The 24,802-nt window shown below is 37.0% G+C and overlaps 1 protein-coding gene across 1 annotated transcript; it reads right to left on the bottom strand.

Moving 5' to 3' along the window:
- Nucleotides 1–490: 490 nt before the first annotated feature.
- Nucleotides 491–24,015, bottom strand: LOC120121314 (protein SABRE-like). The gene is made up of 23 exons (XM_039140701.1): nt 23,913–24,015; nt 23,172–23,283; nt 15,988–16,263; nt 15,347–15,549; nt 14,892–15,114; nt 14,170–14,340; nt 13,990–14,067; nt 12,914–13,177; nt 10,088–12,202; nt 8,166–9,944; nt 7,888–7,974; nt 7,269–7,625; nt 6,942–7,060; nt 5,634–5,877; nt 4,483–4,707; nt 3,682–3,821; nt 3,258–3,330; nt 2,475–2,576; nt 2,235–2,384; nt 1,869–2,102; nt 1,612–1,779; nt 860–1,211; nt 491–762 (listed from the first exon to the last, which is right to left on the bottom strand). The coding sequence occupies exons 1-23, from the start codon at nt 23,975–23,977 to the stop codon at nt 617–619; spliced, it is 7,683 nt and encodes a 2,560-aa protein (XP_038996632.1). The 5' UTR covers nt 23,978–24,015; the 3' UTR covers nt 491–616.
- Nucleotides 24,016–24,802: the final 787 nt, after the last annotated feature.

Genomic DNA, 24,802 nt, shown 5'->3' with positions numbered 1-24,802 from the left:
GCCATAAAAGTTTGGTGACTATTTTTATAGTTTAACCTAGAACTTAAATATTTGGATTCATTACCCTAAAATATTTGTCAAACAGTCGTATTCAAATTCAAATAAGATTATTATACTATTTGCTATTTCAGTCAAACTCGGTCGAATCAAGCCAGTGTGACATTTGTGCTGACAAGGAAGAGCATGTAAAATATTGATCTAAGCTTTTGAGGTTGCCATTTGTTTCTTCCTTCTAACATGATATAAAGTTTATGCCACCGAAACCCTTTGAAGCATGTCAGTCCGTGCAGATGAAATATGTTTTGAGGTCTTATATCTGAAGCATGCCCCAAAGAGAAAAAGATAGCAACTTTGACATTTATTTATTTTTATTGCAAAATAAAATGTTTAAATGTACTTTACAAAATAAAAAAATTATTAAATTCAGGCTACAAAAATTTCAGAATTGAACTGCTTGAAGCACTTGATGTGTGTCAGCAATGCAAGTTTGCACCTTCAGATTTGGGTTGAAAATAAGTTAGGGTCATGGTTGTTTTTGTTTGATAAGGCATATTATTGTTGTATTGTGTATGTGCGTTTGCTCCCTACTCGCAATTCAATTCTTTTAGATATGGATCTATTTCTGAATCCTGTTCAGTTCCTCAATGAGTTCAGATCCACTAGAAGAGTCGGATTCATATGCAGTTGGATTGGTGGAATTCATAGGAGATGATGGATTTTGTTCTTTATCTAGATCAACCGATCCCGAAATTGAACCAGAACCTGAACCAGAAAAAAAAAGTCGGTCTAAACTTCTTACTTTCATAGACAACCATTGTTTGAAACAAAACTAAATCGGGGGAAGTAAACGAATTCATACCTTTCTCGAACTTCTTTGTGTGCTGCTTAATAAGTTTCTTAGCTTTGGTTATTGTCAGCTGCCGAGCAAATGGAGAGATCTCAGCATCGCCATCACTCAACTGTCCCTGCTGGTCGCCCTCCTCTTCACCCCTCATAGTTCGTAGCACAAATTGTTTGGCTTTGCGCCGTTGATTGTTGAAGAGGCCCCTAACAGAAGTAACAAATCCATCACCGGCGCCATCAGCTGAACGCTTAGGAAAGGCTCTTTTCTGATCAGAAGCTTGGTCATTGTCAAGGAGATGGAATTCACCATCAGGAGCAGCAGTTGTAGTTGGCTGTTGACTGTGTCCCTTGTCTTTGAATTTCTTGACCTACCAAAATGTCAAATAATTAAAAGGAAGGTCAGAAGATCTGCATTCCAAACTTTATGGTATAAACTAAGCTCCTACATGTTTGCAAATAATATGTTACTTGAGATCAGTGCGAGTGCTAGAAATGAATATAAGTTCGGCACGGGTATATTCAATTTTTTTTATTAGTTTCTTCATAAAATCCCACACAAATCTAATATGTGATGGTAGTGGATGCTTTAAGAAAATGAAGAAACGAACAATTATTATCATAGTTTATTGTAAAATTAAGCATTAGAAATTTCCATGTCCTAATCCAACAAATAGGAGGGAGACAAGACTGTTACGTTCTAAGTAAGAGAAGATTCATAGTATGGAGATTTTAAGGTCGGTTTACAGGAGTATCATTAAGATCCCTTACCTGCATTCCAGTTACAGACTTTAGGACTCCCCATATAACATGCTTCTTAACTCGAGAGATCAGTCTCCTCCATGTTCCGGTGAACTCGACTCGGTGAAATGTATCCATCAGCAACTTGAGATCACTTACAACAAATCTGGACCCTTCGTACGTTATTGACAGCTCAACCTAATGCAGAACAACAGAAATATAAGACAATAGAAACCAAATAATGGCAATACAAAACATGAGACAGCCAATTAAATTAGTTGAACCACCTGACTTATCTTGATACTGCGAAATTCAATCAGTTTCGGAGGCCTAGGCTTTTTCTCTTCAATGGGTTGACCAGCTTTAGCAGATCGTGTGTCTTCAAGTAGGTCCGTTTTCGAAGATTGAGCTTGCATGAGAAGTTCGGTAGCTATGGACTCTGCAACAGCGTCTTCCATTCTGTCGAAAGAAGATGTTCTCCTCAAGTGGGTTCCAGGTTTTAGGTCTGGCAATTTTGATGCCTGCAAGTGGGTTCCAGAAACATCTTATGCATTAGAAATATAAAGATCCAAAGCCTCTATAGAACCTGGTTGCTTAAACAACTCAATAAGTTTCAGCGTTAATACAAGTTACCAAAACATAAGGATGCTTACTTTGTTAGAATCAGTTGGCAGATCAGTAATGGACGGTCTTGATTTGTGTGATCCCTCGGATTCCTTTAATGCTTGGCTGACTGCTGCAGTAACATCCATGCTTTTCTTTGCCCTTCTTGCACCAGCTATTGTTGAGACCTTCCAAACTTCCTGCATTTCCCAGGTTCCAACCATAAAGAACATCACCAATAGCAGTGAAAATTTGCTTACAGATTCAAAGATACAAAGCCCAAAACTAACCTTTCGTTTTTGAGAATCTTGGTCTTCTGATGGGAAGAGGTATCCCCATACCATTCTGTACATTGCCTCGGTCAAATGTATCTTAAGCGGATATACATCTACCTACAGTACATAAGAAATAGGTTGTCTCAACTTTTCTCAACACTGATTCATCAAATTCATTGAACACTCTCAAGCTCAGTTTCGAGGAATCAAGGACCAAAAGCATGATCACCAAAATCCATGTCTTTTCTCTGTGGACCTTGCTTCTTGTTTTCTCTTTACAATCTTATTTCTCCGTAATTGCTGATAGTTTTTGATACATTTTTTAATGGAAGCAATTCCAGATGCCATCTTATTTTAATCATATTCACCGATGATCCAGCTATAATTTCTCACAAAGCTATGACAATCTTTCAACTCACATATTAGTTTCATTATTTAATCTAATCTGTAAAATCAACTCACAGGAATACATAGAGAAGATTGGCTATGTATGGGATAATAAATATCTGTCTATAGCAGTTATCATATCTTCTCCACGAGATTTTATAGACATCTGGATGCACATCAACGATATAATCAAGGTTTTCAAAAGAGGAAGGGGATCCAACTTAGAACAAACATATGAACCAGAACATGGTTAAATCAACATGCAATCAATGAATTCATGCAGGACTCAGCACTATATAAAAGCTATTAATGGTTCCAAATGTTCTGTATTTAAGTCGTTCAAAATATAAAATACTCGCACATTTGAACAATGAATTTGAAAGGAAAAGAGAGAAAAGAAGTGAATTTTACTTGTAAAAGCTCCATAACCGAGTTTCCACCCCTGGGAGCTCCCTGCTTTGCTTCGACGCGAAGCAGTACTTTTCTGCTCCAAGGAAAGTTGGTATGATGAGTTTCTAAAGAATCGTTACAACAAGCTGAGGTATCTAATCCAAAATCTTCACACACATATTTCAAGAAGAATGATCATGTACATAAGCAAGCTCCAAATGTCATAAATGGCAAAACCAGAGGACCGGAAGACAGAAGTAAATATAGGACTGGGTTCTTTTGGCATTTAAAGAATATGAATTCAGAGTTTCAGATGAGGCGTGTTGTCAAAACGACTATAAATCTTGAAAAGTGAAAAAGTAATATTCTAAAAGTAGTCACAAACTATGACCAGCAAAAAAAAAAAGGCACGACCAAAGCAACATAATCATGGAAAAGTACGTACTTTCCCCATTCTGGAGGAGGATTCCAGGCTGATAAAAGTGTATCAGATTTTGCATTAGGCAGGCAGTTTCTTATAAAAATGGACTTAGTTGTAAACAGGGCTACACCAATATCTTCGTAATCACGATCATAATCATAAATCTGCATGAACAGATGAGCAAAAGCTGTAAGATTCCATCTTCAAAAGCAAACATTATTTGAGTGCAATTCCTTGTGGAATTTAAGCCTCAATTAAACCCTAATTCAATAACGAACAAATAAAGAAGACAAATGTCAAATTAAAACAGAGCAATGGAAAGAAATAATCGATCAAAGGTTCTAGTTGCATAACTAGTACAGACCAATGAGGAGGAAGGTACTAATTTCTAAAATAAATAATCGATCAAAACACACATATATAATATTTTCAATAACCTCCAAATGTATAACTTTGTTAGTACAAGTTCAAAAGTTGAGTTCAATCATTTTCTAATGTATTCCAGATATAGGTACTATCAGACCTAAATAAAAGTCATTAAACTTGAGCTCTTACTTTCCTTCACTTCACCTTCAACAAGATATAAATTAACATTTTCTTCGTTTCTTATCCTATAAAAGATACATGTATCATCTCACCTATCATCTGTGAATTTGAGCCTAAACATATGGCTTGACTGAACGGACTGACCCTAATCACTGTTAGTTCAGGACAAGCTCATCTATTTGGAAATACAACCCCCACTAAAAGATAAAGAAAGGCATCATTTGATATTCTTTAGCATAAGCATAAAACAAAGTAACCTTATCGTTTTCAGGAACTCACCAGGTCATTCATCTCTACCTCGGCAAATGGTTTGCCATCCATAAGCATGCTCCATGCGACTTTTGTAGTATGCACAGAAACTCTCATGGCACAGGATGGACTTTTGTTCTTTTCTTTCTCCATCAGCCGTTGCTGAGCTGCTTTCTGCATGGTAACCCTTAAGGCTGCTGTTGCTTCCTTCCTAAGTTTTTTTACGTCAGCAAGTTCTTCCTTCAGTCCTTGCACCTACACAAATCAAGTTCTATTGCTTGAAATCTATAAGAAGACTAATGAGAAACACAAAATCCATGCCCTGACTGTAATGAATCCATTAGTAATGTCGTAACAGATAACAGGAGATACAGTAAAAACCACTGAACAGAAAGCCTCCAACAATTACAGCAACCCTAAAATGCATTATCAAGGTACACTCTTTATCCCCATAGTTAGCCTCTTTAGTTCAATAAACATCCCTTTTTTAAGCCCCAAAGTGCATTTTTAAAGAAATTGCAGATTTGTAGAGTTATGGAAATCAGAGCGGCCTTTTCTAGTTTTCAAGATTCTATACATGTAGGTGAAGTATCTTTCCACATTCAAAGAGTTATCCTGAAAAATTAATAGTCAGGTAAAGGATAAGGGACTGACCCACATACAATTTCAAGGAAATTTTCCGCATGCTAACCAATAAATATACTCACACTTTGAGTGACGAGTATATTGGCTGAGGAAACACCTTAGAAATTGGTTCTGGCAGGAAAGATATGCCAAGAAGGAAATTCAGCCTTAACCAGTAAGATACCATGCATCTTAGTTAAATTCCATAACACTATTTCACCAATAAGTACATTCTCAGCAGAAAAAAAATTTATGGGATTCATAGGAAATATATCTCCGGAACAAAGATCATGAGCAATTTCCCGGACAAGAGGAAATTGGGAATCAAACAGGCATGCTAAATTATTTGACCTCTCAATGGTTCATGCTCTTTCACATCACATTAAAATGGAGTTGAAAAGTGAAACAATGGAAAGTTCTGCTCTCCACTTTTCTAATATGAGTTGGCTCATATAACAATATTAACCTTTTAAAGCTAAGAAGGTTCAAAGAGAGCATAAATCCACAAACATGGAAATTTGATAATTAGAGATTATTGAAAATGTTCACTTTCTTACCAAAATAGATTTCCCACCATTTACCATCCACCAATCACCTTTTTCCAGATTGTCTCCTGAAGTATCACAATGAAGAGATAAATTCTTAATGTTGTTGAGGATAAACTTATGCTCCCATTCTTTCTTCTCAAGGGTGATTTTGGCAAGTTCTACTTCTTCAATACCAGAAGGAACCACTGCATCTGCTTCCTCCCCTTCATCTTCATCATCTTCTCCAGGACAAGTGAAGCAACTTTTTTTAGGCCTGGATTAAACATGTTACTTCCATTAATTTGAAGAGAGGAACTATATTACCATAAAACTCTTTTGCTGCTGAGATTTTGTGACTGCTGTAAGTAGTTAACGAAGGAGATGATTGCATTCAATTGACATACAATGAATATTGAAGCATAGGTTACATTTCACATAGATCTGAATCAAGATATAATAGATGTTTATTGTTTTTAAGATAATGTAAAAGGATGCCTGGTAACGTTAAGAAAACCCAGCTACTGACCATCCTTGTACTTTATAATATATGCTCTACACTTGATCAAACTAATCTGAAATAAAGGTCTAATATATTGTTTAAACACATGCAGAAAAGGAAGAAGAATAGCACTCAACCAGCCTAACCCTAAAAAAACAAATGCTTTATCTCCAACTGATATTTTCATCAAATCTAACTTTTTGATTTGGAGTTGGACTTGGATTCATAAAGGGTATTGCACACATACCAAATCAGTAGGTCCCTCTTTAAAATTTGAAAAAAAATGAAGTTGTTTACTTAGGAACACTATTACAATAATATCCACTTTCAGAATTGTCAAGTTTCAAACAAAACAAAAAAAGAGGAAAAGAGATCATAGATTTTCATTGCTTAGCTAAGGCTGGTATTGGCTAGTTTCACTGTTTTGTTTAGGCTGTTTTTATGATTTGGGTTGGTTATTGTAAAGGGAGTGTTTATGTTTGTTTTGAAACATTATGTGTCTTTTGGTTATTAATGAATTCTAAGGCACTCTTTCCCTCCTTCCTCTGATTAAGGAGCACCTTGTGCTCCATAAATCATGAAGGAGGTTTTTAACGAGGCCTACTCTTCTTATCAAAAAAAAAATCTACTAGCTCTATGCTGGTTTTGTAACCCCTTGGTTTTTAATAAAAGTTTTGGCTTACCATATATATATTGCGAACAGATGGATCAAATTCCAACGAGGACAAAGTACATGACATGCAGAAACTCTTACAATTAATAACAACACATAATATAATTTCATAAAAGAGACATTGTAAAAAATAAACAAAAGGAAAACAATTGGGGCATGTACTTACTTGGGAGCCCGAGCAAAGAGAAGGTTGGTTAATACATCCAGCATAACCTGAAATTGGCGAGATGTCATGGACATTGTTATGCTCTGAGAGTTAAAGCTGAGATCCTTTAACGGCTTCACCTGAAACACAGTAAAAAAAACATATGCAAATTTAACATAAGGTGAGCTCAGGAAAATAAAAATCAATATTGTACTCTCTTCATGAAAGAATTAGTTTTAATACTTTTACTATTAAAATACATTTCATTTTTACTTATAATCAATAATATGCCAATACTTGGACATGTGCATCTTTGCAAAAATGAATACTTTGTAAATGTTACATCACCTTCAATTCCGGGGTTCCACTTTTATGCCTTGTGAATTGAAAGTACATATCACAAGGCATAAACACTCTTTCCAGTAGAGCGCCAGTACGCTTAACCTTCTCAGAACCTCGACGAATTTTTGGAAGCCACTGTATTCCAGCTCCAAGATCCACATCAGTAGGTGCAACATGAGCCTGCACATGCTCCAGCATCACAGAAAACTCCATGCGTGTCAATGTCATGCCATGCCCACCTTCAGGAATATGAGCACTCTCAGTACCCAGTGCTTGCTCAATCACCTCAGAGCCAACACGAAGAACTGAATGAAAAGATCGTGCCAAAACACGACCACTAGCAGCAGCAAACAGAAATCTCCCCTGATAGGCAAGAAGAAGTTATTTTATCGAAACATAGCCAACATAAGATGATAACTATCAACAAATCGTTATAAGAGAAACAATGTATATCATACAGATTAGAATATACTATAAGACCTACCTAACATATAGCTAGTGAAATCAAGCAATGATTTCAGAAGAATATGAAATACTCTGAATATTTACAACACCAGGTTAATCTTTATGATACGTATTATGAAGAATGAATAAGCTCATAAGATGAAAAAAATGATTGACTCACATTTGCTTCTTCAGAGTGAAGGTTGAACTGAGGCTCGATAACATTCACCATAAAATGATGAGTCCCCTCCTCTTCGGAATCATCAACCTTATCATTTTTTTCTCGTTCTATAATAAAACAATCAAGTCACAGCTGTAACTTTTGAAACTAAAAAAATCCAGTTTTTGTAAATAACCAAAAAGATAATAATTGTAACAATGAATCAGAAATAAAAATCCCATTAGAATTATATGGAATATATACATCTCAATTTCCATGTAAGCTTGAGACATACCAACTGCAGCAGCAGATGAATTTTCCATTCCAGCTGAATGTGATACAGATGAATCTGAAGCTGATGTCACCATATTTTGAGAAGAGGAAGGCACAACATTGTTTGTAGAAGGAGACTTCAGAGAATCCTCTTGAGGCATTTCAGGTTCACTAAGTTTCTGTTTCTCCTCCAGTAACTTCCTCTGTGCATACTGCCGAGAAGCACAAGGCTTTTGAGGTTCTACTGCTTTGGCTAATCCAGCACCAAAAGACCTCACAGCATCTCGATTCTCTATGTTCAACAGAATTTTAAGGCCGTAAAGAAAAATACGCTGACAATCGTCAGCTATAACCACATTGTATCCATCGTCATCACTAGTATCTGACTCTGCATTCTCGTCACTCTCCCTCACTTTCTCCGTCTTACATCTGACATATGTCGTTCCAAGATTTTTTCTCCCAGCCTCTTGCCAAGCCGATAAGCCTTCAGGATCAGCCTTTGGGGACTGCTTTCTGATTGTAAAATAGTCAAATGACACAAAATATCCTTCATCAGGATACTTCTCTGTGCAATCAATCGTAGAATTGCCCTTTTGACTAGGAACTTGTTCCATGGATGCAGACTGAGAACTTTGACCTACTTTTATGACACTAGTGCTATCTCCTTTGTCTAAAAAGGCCTTCAGCAAATGAAGGTCAAGCCCCAGGTAGACAAGACCAAGAGGTTCACGCATGCATTCGAACGTAAATTTTTGCTTACCCCTACTGGAACAAACTTCAACTTTAAACTTCGTCGTAGTAAATGTCAGTCCTTTTGCTGGGTCATCTTCAGCAAACGTCTTGTACTTTATACAAGTAGGTGTAATATCTAAACGGAACATAGTTTCTGTGATCACCCTATCTAATGGCAAGTTTCCTGATCTAGGAATTAGTGGAATTCCAAAACGCTTAAACCGAGCAAACAAACGGATTTTGCACGGGGGTAAAGCCACCACATTTCCAAACTTAGCCAGCCAAGCTAGATCATGTACATTGAAATTCACTGTTGGTGAAGCAATTGAAACATTCTCGGCCTTACAATGTGGCTCATTTAGGAGGGGTTTAAGAGAAACATCAAATCGGAGAGTAAGAGCAGTAGATCTGAAAGGATCAAATACTTTCTCCCGAGATTTCCCTTCAACAGGAAGTGCAAATAAATAATGATTCAAGGGATGGCCAGAGTCGCAATCCCAATCCATTAAAACCTCAATGCTAAAGACTGGCACATCAAGGAATGGAGCAGATACAATGGTAGGAATTTTTACGCTGCGACTATTTATCAAACTCTCCAAACTGCTCAGGAAAATTTTAAAATCTTTTGCACAGGCATAAATACGGCCATCAGATTGCCGGATCTCCAAAGGACCAGAAACTATTTGAAGCATGTGAAGCTTTTCATAAGGATCAGCAGATGCTTGAATGTACCATTTAGTTTCGGAAACGAATAAATTATTATTTCCATGGATGTAATTTCTCATGTCATCCCACCATGGTAAGCTCTTCTCCTTTTTTGGAAGCACTGGAAGACCAGGACCTTTTTTGCTTAAATTAGCCCTACGGAGCGCCACAGTGAAAGCATAGCTGACATCAGCAAAAACTGTTTCATATCCCACCCCAAAGGACACTTCTGCACTTTTAAAACGTAAGTGTAAATCTGTGTATGTTTTCATTGGAGGAGTTGTACCAGTGGCTGACCGAAGCATGCGGACCTTTCTCCACCTCCCAATAAATACATCATGCGACATTTGGGGCTGAAAAGCTGTTGCCTAAAATTCATAATAAAATTATTTCAATCAGTGTAAGATCAGAGCAACCTTCATATACATACAAAGAATTTCAAATATTCTTTTCTTGGAATATAGAAGGGGAAAAGAGAAGAAAGGTGAACAGAGTTAACTTAGGAGTTTACCTGCTGTCCCATCACAATACGGCCTTCACATCTACCAGAAAATGCTGAAAAAAGAGGAAATGGGTAGTCTCTTATCTGAACAGCTAGATTGCCAGCATTTAAGAGAAGATTACACCCGTATACACGAGAAAACGGAATCTCAAGTTCACGACATACAGGATCAAGCTGCTTTATAACTTCTATCATCCCATCAGTTCCACCATCAATCAATGTCACGGTCACATCTAATTCTGTACCCGAAATAGAAAAAAGTGAAATTCTTGATGTGCTTGGCTTGAAACCAGCCTGGAAACCTTCTCTCCAGCTACCAGAGCCTTCCGCTGGCTTTAGCTTCTGACACGCTAAGTAATAGGATTGAAAAGACTGTCTATATATCTCTTCTTGCATTTTTTGGATTGATGAAGGATCTTGCATATCATTCTCAGCTCCATTATACTGGATCTTTCTTTCACAGAAAGAATCATTACTTTCAGCAGTTTTAGGACACTGATTGGCCGAAATATAATCATTAAAAAATTTCAATCTAGCATCTAACTCAAAGGCCTCATTCTTCATTAGATGGTAGTGCTCGTCAAGCCAGCCCTGGATTGGTTCTTCCTCAATTTCAATAGTCAGCTTGCGTAAGAAGAACTTCACACATCCAAATTTGTTTGAACTAGGCTTTTTAGGTTTGGGATTGGGGTTGTCTTTCTTCATCGGAAGAATTAGGTTAGTTTTAGCATTAGTTACAATCTTCAAAGCTCGCAGCATCTCTTCAACAACATCATCAATGGCACGCAACTCCAGCCTGAAAGGCAAGCAAACATAAACATCAAGTGCTTGAATCACAATATCCCACACAGTGACAACTGGTACTGTTGCATCAGATGAGCTGGAAACATTGGGAATACGGGAAATTTGCATTCGGCCACTTTTCAATATATGGGCACCGTTGAAACCAAGCAACAGTCCTTCAAGAAGTACCCCTATGCGGGCATTCTCAGAGAAAATCGACTGAACCTGCACAAATGCATCAACACCGTCTCCAGCTTCAGCATATATACTCAGCACCTCTACATCAACAGCAAAAATAGATTCTTTTTTCATTGGTTTATTAACATGACCCGACTCCACCTCAATGACTTCTTTCTTCTGCTCAAATTCTCTTTCACTAGAGACATTATCTGCATGTTCATTACCACTTGCCTTAACCTTCTGATTCTGAACCAGTGCTTTCAGTTTCAAACCAAGTTCAACGAAAGACAGATGCATGTCAGGCTCCCATGTGATGGAGATGTCAGTAGCACTGAACAGAGAGCAAACAGTTATCTCTTTATGGCCAACAGAGCGTTGTACAAATTTTGCATTCTGCATATCAAATAATGTAACTTTTTTGTCTGGTTTATCTTCTTCGAGATGATCCTCATAGATAGATCTGACTCGTTCAAGCTCAACTTCAGTGGATTGTTTCTCCTTGTTTACACACAAACTAAAGTGAAAGATGTCAAGCAAAAGAGAGTACTTCAAATTCTTGCATTCATCTGAAACCGTGGAGATTACAGTGGCAGTACGTTGTGTACCATCTTCCGAAATACTAATAACAACTCGACCACCCTGAGAACCATAATTTACACGCTTGGGATCTGCCACAACAAGTGTGTTTTCCAAGCAAGTGTCGCCACAAAAACTAATTGAACATTGTTTGAGATTAAATTTTAAAAGTCGAGTGCCCTTCCCTGATGGCTTTGATGAACGTGATGTCCGGCTCTGTGTTGCTTTCTTACTAGCAGATGGATTTTTGAAGAGTGCTTCAATGGAAATGGCTGTTACTATAAGTGATTCAACATGCTTATACGTGGAATAAATCCCCATTCCAGCCACATCAGCATAAAGAACTAATTTACATCTAGTGCCGCCATCTTCAGATGATTCCATATCCTTTTTACCCCAATCTAGATTAACCTTTGCTACATGCAGTAATGAAACTGAATTTGATTTCACGCTGGAAATGTTTTCTTTCAAGCATTCTTGATTTTCATCTGCCACACGCAAATTCAGCTCGCCAAGTTCCGTGTGTACTGTGGGTCCTGTACTTGAAATGTCACTAGCCAACACATATGATGACTGTAAGCAGCCCTGCATTGGAAATCAAAATTGGTGTGACTCATTGATTTATTCCAAAAGGCAAAAACCAACTTTTTAAGGCATACAAGTGAATAACAACAAAAAAGGAACAGAAAGAACATGGAATTCAAATAGAATATCATGTTCTCAGAAAAGTAAATATATTATAATTGTAACCTGAATGGAACTAAGATATCCTACAACCTTATCTATAACAAAGAAACTTATTAGGTTTGTAAAACCGTCATAAGCATCTAAACCTTTTGGATAAACTTTGATTTTAATTTGAGTAGCCCAATTAGCAACTTTCATGTATTCGGAATTGATAAACAGTAAAGTAGGATTCTTATTTTAGCAATATGCTGACTCTAAAAGTGAAAACCGCATTTTTATTATATAGTCTGCCACCATGGTTCCTAGAACAAAAAAGGCACCTGATTATGCATCAGAAGCAATGTGCTGGTAGAATAAGTTAAATATTTGGCGGGATCATCGGGAACGAGAATAAAATGGAGATGATTACCTGAAATTAAACTAAACTATGAGTTAAAGAGCGCTATTTTGCATATATCCGACAATATTAACGATGTTCTGGCAAAAAGGGAAAACTAGCAGGTTATGCACCCTCAGATATAAAACACTGTGCTATATACAACAGCATGAGTTGCAAGATGGTCATCCATTCAGAGGTACCCAATAGAAAAAAAAAATTATGTTGCTTACTTGATACAGCGGCACATCACTGATACTATAAAGCACAATTGTAATCTCAGGAACTGAGAGAGTACATTTCCACACGATGGCTTTGGATTCAGTTGATTTTGGCTTCTCAATAGGAGAAGTTTCCTCTTGAAGAACCACTTCTTTCTTTTTGGCTCCTGTACCAGAGGGTTTCAACCTCAACAGTTTCTTTAACGTACTTATCATAACATTGCACCGAATCCCTCCAAGCTTAACATCTATTTCAGCTCTAACAAGTGAGATTGGCTGAAAAGCAACAACATTAAAATAAATAAACAAGCCACTGAACCAACTCAAAAAATAAAAATGCGGCACCCGCATCATGCTTAAGAAGTCCAAATGTTAGAGCATATACTGCTACCACACAAAAGATGAATAAACTGGTAGTAGAACTAGATGGAAATGAGGAGAAAAAGTATTCCCTACTCCCAAACAAAAATGGGGTGCTGGCAATAGTACATCATTTGAAGGGGACCAAAATAAAAGCAGTCAACGCTGTTTTAGCCACCCACGTTAACAATCAAATGAATAGAATAAGGAAACTAGAGAAGTCAGAATTGCTAAAGGTAGCCCTGTTAGGTAGTTTGTTTTTCCAATTGATAAGATCATATCCAAGAGCCACTAACCCGCTAAGTTCAATCAATTGAATTAGGTAATCATTCACCAATCGGGGAAATTTAACTCCTACTGCATTGGGCATAAAATGATCAAACCAGTTCCCACCTGGGAAACAGACAAGGTTTTTCCTTCTAAATAAATTTCCTGCCTGGCAATTTTTGATTTTATAGAAGTCACTGATGTTAAAGGCAGGTCAACTTGGGCCATTTTAGCTATATTATCCAAAGTTCAGGTAAATGTAAACAGGAATGCATTTGATGTAAGTATACTCATCCTTTTCAAGTTTTTCCATGTACATGGAGAACTATAGCCGCCCTAGTCCAAATATGTTTTGGACAAAAGTGTCTGATACAGGTACTTTAGGGAGGAGAATCCCAGTAAAACACATAGTGTAGCAACTTGAAAAAGACGCCAACTTGGCATGATTTAACAGGACTCACCTGTACTGGAATGCTGACAAATGAGAAAACGCCAAATTTCTTTATCTCTAATACAGAAGAGCCAGATTCTCTAAGAAGCTGAAATAGAGAGGACAAATCAATTTCAATAATATGCAGAAATGGAATATTGTAGTTAAAATTAAAACAAAGAGAGTGCAAAATCAATAGTAATGGCTATACATGTATCTCACTGAATTCCAACTCGACATCAACTCGTGTACTCTCCCCCACCTCTTCAGTCGATTTTGATTTGATGCTTTTCAACTGAATGCTCTTGATGTTATTTTCAACAACAATATCATGTTCCCGATGCACAAACTTCACATCTAGTTTTGGTAAGTTGAAACTAATCTGTCTCAGAAAACAAATAAAATAACAATGAAGAGAACTTGCGACCAGTGCATTCAAAAAACTTGAACATTGTATTTCTTCAATAACTTGAGCACTGTCTCTGAGCTGCATATTTTAATTCTGAGTTCTCAATATTCAAACAAGACAATATGGCTCCATCAAACAAACACCTATCTTCTTCTGTATGGTAGAGATTCTCAATAAAACCCCCTTTCATAGGAATGCTTATTTAATTTCTTCCATTCTTAGTTTCCACATTCCCTCTGCTAACATACAGCCTATTCTTAAGCTCATCAATAGTAAACCAAAGCAGTTATCCGAATCAGGTTGGAACTACATCTTTAATTGTCCAATCCAGTAGAACATTAAATAACAATTTTCATGGTAGATAAGAAGGCAAAACAATTATGACCAAGGATCAATACCTATGTTTTTGCACTCTGATAATGAAGTGCTGTATTCAATAGTAACCTTAATTAGAAAATGGATTCCAACCTTAGAAGACAAAAGATATAGCAAGCTTGTCTCTATTGATGAGTAAAAGAACAAACCTTTTCCGGAAAAATAGAAATATGCTTTGTCAATGCTAAAATTGCAGCTTGTTTCTTATCAGGCTTTTTAGTGGTTGAAGAATCATCTGTTGACTCTTTAACTTTATCAATTTGAGAAGAATCATCTGGTGGTTTTTTAGTCTTGGAGAGAAGCTCCTCATTGAGGTTTACATTTATCTCTCCAAAGTTAATGTCCACATTTCGGACAACTAAACCAGCTTCCCTGAATGCAAATTAAAAAACATGAGCATATTAGCACATAAAGCAAAAGCCAAAACAACAAATACATGTTTAAGTAGAAAATATGTGTACGAGACAGAAATGAAACCCAAAGGAGCTTTATGCAAAAGATAAAAATTTACTATCCCTAACTAGCCAACGAAATTACGCCAAAGATTAAATGGGCTGGAATTATGTGGCCTATGTAAAGAACAATTCAGAGAGGAAAGAAATACCTATCACGGCCAAATTCACAAGAGAGAGAAAACTCTTCACAACTAGAAGGAGCAGAAGGCTTTTCCACACTGCCAGAGAGCAGCTGAACAGCTTGCACAGAAATGGGTAATATTTGTAATATAACAAACAGACTGGGTTTAGACCCACCATCTTTAGAAATATCTAGTTTGATTCCATTAACTTCAACAGTTGATTTAGGTGCCTGTAAGATTTCAAGATAAAAATAACTTGAGAACACAAACTTTCAAATATAACAGGACAAAAAAAAATTTAGTATAAACTGGCAGTGGATCTTTGTGAAACTGAATCATTCAGAGAACCATGAACCTGAACTACATGATAAAGCATACATGAAATAAGTGCATGAACAAGATCGAACTCTTAACAGTTCGTTTTTATGAAAATAAGCTAATAAATATGTCTACTAGAATCATGCTCCAACACAAATTTGCTGAATTTAGATCATTATTCATTGTGCCCCATCACACTCTGCCCAGCTCTCCTTATCTAACATTTATTCCAGTGAAAAAACAGACACAACCACCTCATAAAAGCATTAAAATGCTATATGCAGCTAATGAATCATATAAAATCAAAACCGTTGCTTAAAGGAAAAAGAAAATGGTCAAAGAATGATTACCTTCAAAGCCAAATCTGTAATAGAAACTGACAAAAATCTTGCAATGTTACCTACAGCCATCAACTTCTTTCCCTTTCCTGAAGAGCTTTTACTCGAAGAGCTTTTACGGGATTTAGCTTTCTTTGAGCTTTTACTTGGAGGCCTTAATACAATTTCTGGCTTACTTATTAACAACTGTAGCTTTAAGCTCTTAGAAACTCTGCCAGTCCCAAGTTTAACCGAGGACTGACATAAACTGAGCTTAATTTCATCCACTGATATGGATTCAAGAGCACCCTGAAAATTATCCAAGCAAAGAAAAAAATGATGAATAATGTGCACATAGGTTGCAAAATAGTATCTAGAGCAAAAAGCAAGAAATGATACAAATTAGGAGGAAAAACATAACAACATCCAACTAGCCTTCATGCTTTTTTCCTTGATACATTTCCTAACTTACCCATAAACCCCCCAAACTAACTATAGTGGAGGGTATTACGCACTTAAATGCTTTCAAACCCACAGGCCACAACCTCCAAGTTGCTATTACAGAAATAATGCCAACTAAACTATTTTTTTTATTAATTGGGATAAGTACAAGGCAGTATTTGTTCAAAGATATCTCAACCATTTGACATTGAACGTTCACACCCCTGGCATTGTTGGTGCTCTAACCAAGACCTCAAGAAAAAACAACAATTTCTTTAACACCGAGGTCGCTTCAAAATGTACATTTATAAGTTGAATCATGAATGGTAGGCAATGAAAAAAAAGCTACATACCAAACCATAACCATACCATCCCACTCATCATTTAGCCCTATATATATATAGTCAAAGAAATTCTACTAAAAAACTTATATAGTCAAAGAAATTCTACTAAAAAACTTACTTAACTCTTTCCTGTGCCTCATGGACATCCCATATAAGATTAATTTCCAAGGCGAATTCCCCACCCAGAACTAAAATAAATAAATAAAAATAATAAAAGATTTGTGATGATCAGGTTCTCCATGGAAGAACACAATTAGATTTTACAGAGGTAAAAGGTGGACCTTTGCAAAGTCATAACTAGGGCAAAGTACATCATATAAGTTGAAAGCAAACAAAGCAGATCATCATTGCAGTAATATGCCAAGTGGTGAAGCGCATCATATAAGAGACAAATACCAAGAACTCCACCCGAAGAAACAACATGAAAGGAAACATCAATACAAAGGTCCGTACCATTCCTTAAGTGAAAATATCCATATGATAGTTCAACCAAATTCTAGTCTCAGAAATTTATTGAGCTTAGATAGGAAAAAGAAGTGATATGACAGATAGGTGCAAGAAGAAACTGGGAAAAAATAAAGCCTTTTTCTGAAATAGGAGAAGTACTCTACTGGGAAGTGTTGGGAAAAACGGGTTATTTCCCACACGAACGTAGTTTTAAAATTGACCTAAAATGTCAAGATTAAAACCACCAAAGTTGCACAACGGATAAACATGTCAAACTATTGAATATTGAAACACAATGGAAAAAAACCGAATAAAAAACAATAAAGGAGAGAACACACCAAATTTACGAGGTTCGACGAGAATATCGTCTACTCCTCGGGCACCACACCGGATGATAACTTCACTATATCGCCAATATTACAACAAATGGAATTCTTTGGAATTCCCAAAGTGGGAGAATGAAGAATACAAGAGGAAGAGAGAACTTGTTTTTGGGATGATTTCTAATGGAAATACTTAGGCCTATTTATAGTTGAGTTTCAAGAACAATATGTTCAAAGTTTGGCCACCTACCAAAGAATTTTCCAATGTGTACAAGTTAGCCACCAAATATGAAATTCACATGTTCAAAGTTTGGCCACCAACCAAGATGAAATTTCCAATAAGTTGGCCACCAACCAAGATGAAATTTCCAACTTGTCAACTTAATTTCTAGACAAATCTAACAAATCTCCAACTTGGCTTGAAATTACCAAGCCTACTCAACTTCTTCAACTCCCTAAATTTGTAGTGCCTCTAACTGCGCTCACAAGCGCCACACACCCGAAAGTGTTCATACTTTCAGGATGTTAATCAAGTTCAAACAATGATTGAACTTGATTACTGTTACCACCTTGGTCATCATATCTGCAGGATTTTCTGATGTCGCAATTTTCTGAAGTAGAATCTTTCCTTCTTCAAAGATCTCCCGCACAAAGTGATACCTCACGTCGATATGCTTAGTCCTTGAATGATAGACTTGATTTTTCGCTAAGTGAATAGCGCTTGACTGTCACAATAGAGACTAATGTGACTTTGAACAACTCCCAAGTCTTCCATCAATCCGTTAAGCCAAATTGCTTCCTTTACAGCCTCTGAAACTGCCATGTATTCTGCCTCTGTAGTAGACAAGGCCACCGTAGATTACAATTTAGATTTCCAACTTACTGGGGCTTTAGCAAGAGTAAACAAATACCCAGTAGTTGATCGACGCTTATCCAAATCACCAGCATAATCGGAATCAACATATCCAACCATACACTGACCAAGTGCTTCATCTTGTTCAAAAACTAAACCAACATCCACAGTTTGTTGGAGATACCGTAGGATCCATTTCACAGCTTGCAAATGTCCTTCTCCAGGATCATGCATGTACCTGCTCACAACTCCAACTGCTTGTGAAATGTCAGGACGCGTACACACCATTGCATACATCAAGCTCCCAACTGCATTAGCATATGGAACTTTTGCCATATACACTCGTTCTTCGTTAGTTTTAGGAGATAATTGAGAACTAAGTTTCAAATGAGAAGCCAATGAGATACTTACATGTTTGGTATTTTCATTCATGTCAAAACATTGTAATACCTTTCTCAGATACTGCTTCTGTGTTAAACAAAGCTTCCCTCTCTGTCTATCTCTGCTTATCTCCATACCAAGAATCTCTTAGCCTCACCTAGATCTTTCATCTCAAACTCTTGATTCAACTGAGCCTTTAATTTGTCTATCTCCTTTTGACTCTTCGAAGCGATCAACATATCGTCAACGTACAAGAGAAGATAAATGAAAGATCCATCTTTGAGCTTTTGCAAATACACACAATGATCATATTTGCTTCTAGTATACTTTTGCCTCCTCATAAAGCTATCAAATCGCTTGTACTACTGCCTCGGAGATTGATTCAATCCATATAGCGATTTGTTCAGCTTACAAACCCATTTCTCACAACCACCATCTTTGTATCCTTCTGGCTGTGTCATATAGATCTCCTCTTCTAAATCACCGTGCAAGAAAACCGTCTTTACATCAAGTTGAGCTAGCTCCAAATTCAACTGTGCTACCAAGGCCAACAATATTCTAATGGAGGAATGCTTCACAACAGGGGAAAATACTTCATTGTAGTCGATTCCCTCCTTTTGAGCGTAGCCTTTAGCTACCAACCATGCCTTGTAGCGAACATCTTTCTTGTTATGAGATTCATCTTTCTTTACAAATACCCACTTGCATCCAATGGCTCTTTTACCTTTCGGTAATTGTGCCAGTTTCCAAGTGTCGTTCTTTTGGAGAGATTGCATTTCTTCATCCATGGCACTTTTCCACTTATCACTTTCCAAGCTTTGTATTGCTTCTTGATAAGTGATAGGGATATCATCATTAACATCTGGAAGAGCATAGGCCACCATATCAACAAATCGAGCAGGTCTACGAATTTCTCTCCTTGGCCTTGTAACTGCAAGTGTTTCTGGTGTCTCCAATGGTTATTGGGTTTGAACCTCTTCATCTTCTGATTCTTCTATTGGAGTTGAAGAATCAGATGCATCAACTTCTGGGATCATCATCTGCTGAAACTCCACCTGTTTTGGAGTATGCTCCACCTACTGCGGAGTACTACTTGTCTGGACAGCTTCACTTGTTACCTTCTTTACTAGGGCAGATTCATCAAAGGTAACATCTCTGCTACAAATTACCTTCTTGGTGTCTAAACACCAAAGGCGAAATCCCTTCACTCCATGGGTGATTCCCATAAAGAGAGCCTTCTTTGCTCTCGGATCAAGCTTGGATTCCTTCACATGATAATAAGCAGTGGATCCAAATACATGTAAGGAATCATAATCAGTAGCAGGTTTTCCAGACCATACCTCCAATGGTGTTTTTCCTCCTATCGCTGATGACGGCAGACGATTAATGAGATGGCCAGCATATGTCACAGCCTCAGCCCAAAATGCCTTGCCTAACCCAGCATTAGACAACATACATCAAACTTTCTCCAATAGTGTTCGGTTCATACGCTCTGCCACCCCATTCTGTTGTGGTGTATGTCTAACAGTGAAGTGTCGAACAATACCATACTCATGGCAAACGTCAAAGAATGGGTCACTTTTATATTCCCTCCATTGTTCGTTCTAAGACATTTGATCTTTCTACCAGTCTGGTTCTCGATCATATTTTTCTATTTCAGGAAAATTTGAAGCACTTCATCTTTAGATTTCATCGGATACACCCAAACTCTTCTGGAAAAGTCATCTACAAAAGTTACAAAATAATGGTTTCCCCCCAAAGACGATGTCTTTGAAGGACCCCATACATCTGAATGAATATAATCTACAATACCTTTTGTATTATGTATAGTGGTGCCAAACTTCACTCTCTTCTGCTTTCCCAGAACACAATGCTCGCAAAAGTTCAATTTGCAAGCCTTTGCACCTTTCAACAATCCTTTCTTTGCCAGAATTTGCAAGGATTTCTCTCCAGCATGTCCTAACCGCATATGCCACAACTGGGTTGCGTCCAAATCATCACCTCCAGAAGCTGCTGCAACTACTCCAATAATTGTACTACTTTGGTAGTAATACAAATTATTTTTCCTGATGCCCTTCATCATCACAAGTGCGCCATATGTGACTTTTAAAACTCCATCTCTCATAGTGACTACTGAGCCTTTGGATTCTAAAGCTCCCAACGAGATGAGATTTTTCTTCAAACTGGGCACGTATCGGACATCTGTCAGAACTCTGGTTGATCCATCTTGATTCTTCAATCGAATTGAACCTATCCCAACAGTTTTACAGGCATTGTCATTGCCCATATAAACAATTCCTACATTTAGTTCCACTAAATTGGAGAACCACTCCCGATTAGGGGACATATGATAGGTGCAACCCGAATCTAATATCCACTCATCGGAATGGAATGTTGTTGATGAAGCAACCAATGATATGTCAGAGTCATGTGCATCATGCTCTGCAACACATGCATCTGGAGCAGCTTTTCCTTTCTTCTTCAGCTTCGGACAATCTTTCTTCCAATGGCCTTTCTCATGACAAAAGGCACATTCATCTTTTCCCAGTCTGGACTTCGACTTTGATCTCCCTCTCCACTTTGGCTTTTGACTTTTCGAGCGACCTCTTGCCACCATGGCCTCTGCTGCTTCGTACTTGCTCTCCTTCTTGGTTTGCTTCCTGAGTTCATAACTATACAAAGCAGCAGTTACATCTTTAAGGGTAACATTATCCTTACCATGAAGTAACGTTGTCTCAATGTGCTCAAATTCATCTGGAAGAGATGACAACAACATCAAAGCCAAATCTTCATCTTTGAAGGTTTCATCAATGCTCAATAAGTCTTCCACTAGCTCATTGAACGCAGTGATGTGTTCATTCATACTGGTGCCTGGTTGATAATCAAATCTGAACAATATTTTCTTCATGTGGAGACGATTCTGAGAGCTTTTCTTCAGGAATTTTTCCTCCAAAGCTTTCTACATCTTACTTGCAGAAGTCTCGTTCTTGTAGCCATACTTCTGCTCCCTGGAAAGACAAGATCGAATAGTGCTGCACGCCAAACGATTGATTGTTCCCCATTCTTTCTCCTCCATATATTCGGGCTTTTCTTCCTCAATGGCGATGTCTGGACCTTGTTGCAATAAAGCGTCTAACACCTCGCCTTGCCACATGCCAAAATGACCGGATCCATCGAACAACTCCACCGAGAAATTTGCATTTGACATCACCCTCCTCACCGGTCCAGATGAAGAGCTTGATGTCTCAACTGATCCGTATTTTGGCATTTTAATTCTAACGAACAATATTCAATATCACGAACGGTATCTTTTCAGCAACGGAACCACCAGGATAACCTCAACCGAAGCTCTGATGCCAATTGTTGGGGAAAACGGGTTATTTCCCACACGAACGTAGTTTTAAAATTGACCTAAAATGTCAAGATTAAAACCACCAAAGTTTGCACAGCGGATAATCCTGTCAAACTATTGAATATTGAAACACAATGGAAAAGAACCGAATAAAAAACAATAAAGGAGAGAACACACCAAATTTACGAGGTTCGACGAGAATATCGTCTACTCCTCGGGCACCACACCGGATGATAACTTCACTATATCGCCAATATTACAACAAATGGAATTCTTTGGAATTCCCAAAGTGGGAGAATGAAGAATACAAGAGGAAGAGAGAACTTGTTTTTGGGATGATTTCTAATGGAAATACTTAGGCCTATTTATAGTTGAGTTTCAAGAACAATATGTTCAAAGTTTGGCCACCTACCAAAGAATTTTTTCAATGTGTACAAGTTAGCCACTAAATATGAAATTCACATGTTCAAAGTTTGGCCACCAACCAAGATGAAATTTCCAATAAGTTGGCCACCAACCAAGATGAAATTTCTAACTTGTCAACTTAATTTCTAGACAAATCTAACAGGAAGAATATGTAAGACACCAGTTTTCTTCTTAATCCATAACCACCCATTTTCCAGTTTTAACAAATTCCAGACCAAAAACACCAGAATGATTAGATCCTATCTGCTAAACCCCTTCCCCTCATCTTAGATTGAAAAGAACATGAAATAGTTTTGGTAAAAGATCAAATTATGAAATAATAATAACAGATGTAAGTGCAATAACAAATTACTTTCTCTCCTCTCATTCTTCCATCCTACAAAGGAAGCGCAAAACATTAATATCACTCTTTGCAACCACTTTTTCGACTGAAGAACATTAAAAAAATATAAATTATTTCTCATTCTCCCTCTACTACAATGAACTGACTTTCGAACTCACTTTTCCATCCTTCCCGACAAGATAGTTTAATGAGTAAATAGAATAACAACAGAAGAAAGTGAGTTTTTCAACAATTTAACTTACATTTAAGAGTCCTACTTTAACAGAATATTGAAGATGGAAACAATCAATTGAAATTCGATAAAGACCTTTTTTAACTTCACCGCTATATCTTTCAAACAGTTCCATCCTCCAAGTCGGAATTCAATGGATACTCCGACTGTTTTGCTTAGAACCCAAAACAGCAACCTCAAAGCAAATCTGTAAAGTCAAATAAAACGTATAACATAAATTTTAGCAATCTCGGTCACAGATGGATCATCAGTCATCACCTCCAAGTTCAAACATAATACAAACATTTTTTGGTATAATTCATGTCCATTTTATGGTCCATGTTCAGGATTCGGGGTAGTCCCCGCCAACAATGCTGTCTCTAAAGTTCAAACCTGGGTCTCGCCACCCAACACTTATATTTGGTATAATATAGACAATTATACATTACCTAAGATTTTTTTTAAGTACAGACAAAAACTGTTTCCATACACAAATTTACTGGATATAAAACCGCTTTTATCACCACAATTATAAACAAGGCGAACAATTGCGTTTGCGATATGTGTACACGTTGTCAATAGGGTAAAGAAAGTTCTGAATAGGTTGTAATCACCCCAGACTATTCAAGAAATAAAAAATAAACATCGTGAACAAACACTAAAGAACCATGGAAAGGTTCCCTTAAAAGGAATTCCAAACACAGAATAATAAAATCGAAATGCATAAGCGAGAAGATGATTCAATTAATATTTCAGATAATATAAGTTAATAATAATCACGTCCACGTCTTCACATATCAAATTAAACACGAAATGGAGAAGAATGGATGCACTTACATGAAAAATATCCACGATGTAAAGGAAATCACCAAAAGTCCAAAGAGAAACCTTAAAGCCCCCATTATTTTCCCAGTGACAAAATTTTACTTGCACTTAACCGTAAAAAATCCAATCGAATTATCCAATCCGAGAAAGAAGACGAAGCAAAGGATAAGAATGAAAGCCTCTGAACATAATAACATGAAGCTGAAAAATAGACTAAAAGGGAGCAAGGAAAACCTACAGAATTTGAGCCTCCGAAAAAATATAAAGAGATCAAAGTGTTTATCTGAGGAAATGAAACTGAGTCTTCGAAGCGCAGCGATCGGAAGAGAGAGTCTCGATGTGATAGATGATCCGATCCGTGAGGTGCTCAGTGATCAGATGGAGTGACTGTTATTCTGTTTGTTTCCGTTTTTTCTGGTATTGTAACGATGGGTTTGTATCAGATGGGGTGAGGCTGCAGGGGAAATGGTGTTTCTTATGTCCTACAGTAAGAATTCCCAGCTAGATTCGACCTAAATCTTATTTTAAATATTATTCGATCCAACAGGAGACAAAAATAATTACAAAAACGATTTTAAAGTGATGAAAAATGTTTTCTTAAACAGAAGTGATTAAATATGTTAAGTTTTGTATATTTTGATTTTTTAAAATAATTTGAATATATTTTCCATATTCTTAACATAATTTATAAAATTATTTTGTACCATTGTATATAAAATAATAATCTTTTAAACATTAAATTTCATACTAAAATCATATGTTTACTTTGTTTTGTGAGCCGTTTAATTAGTAAAGCCATAAATTTAATTTATATAATTCGATATATTTCAAAGATTTGGTCTCATATTAATTCAATTAAAGATCACAATATCATATATGACACATTATCCAAATAAAAAACA

The sequence above is a fragment of the Hibiscus syriacus genome, unplaced genomic scaffold (genome assembly GCF_006381635.1).
Source record: "Hibiscus syriacus cultivar Baekdansim isolate YM2019G1 unplaced genomic scaffold, ASM638163v2 tig00110370_pilon, whole genome shotgun sequence".
Taxonomy (NCBI): Eukaryota; Viridiplantae; Streptophyta; class Magnoliopsida; order Malvales; family Malvaceae; genus Hibiscus; species Hibiscus syriacus.
Note: the sequence above shows the minus strand (reverse complement) of the source record. Positions and strands in the feature narration are given on the sequence as shown.

Bases quoted from the DNA above. Each gene is read 5' to 3' on its own strand.
- LOC120121314 (XM_039140701.1), bottom strand. From the start codon at position 23,977: ATGGGGGCTTTAAGGTTTCTCTTTGGACTTTTGGTGATTTCCTTTACA. The intron at 16,264-23,171 runs GTCTTTATCGAA...GATAATTTTCAG, and splicing joins TAGCGGTGAAGTTAAAAAAG to GGTGCTCTTGAATCCATATC. The intron at 13,178-13,989 runs GTGAGTCCTGTT...GTTGCTTTTCAG, and splicing joins TTGTCAGCATTCCAGTACAG to CCAATCTCACTTGTTAGAGC.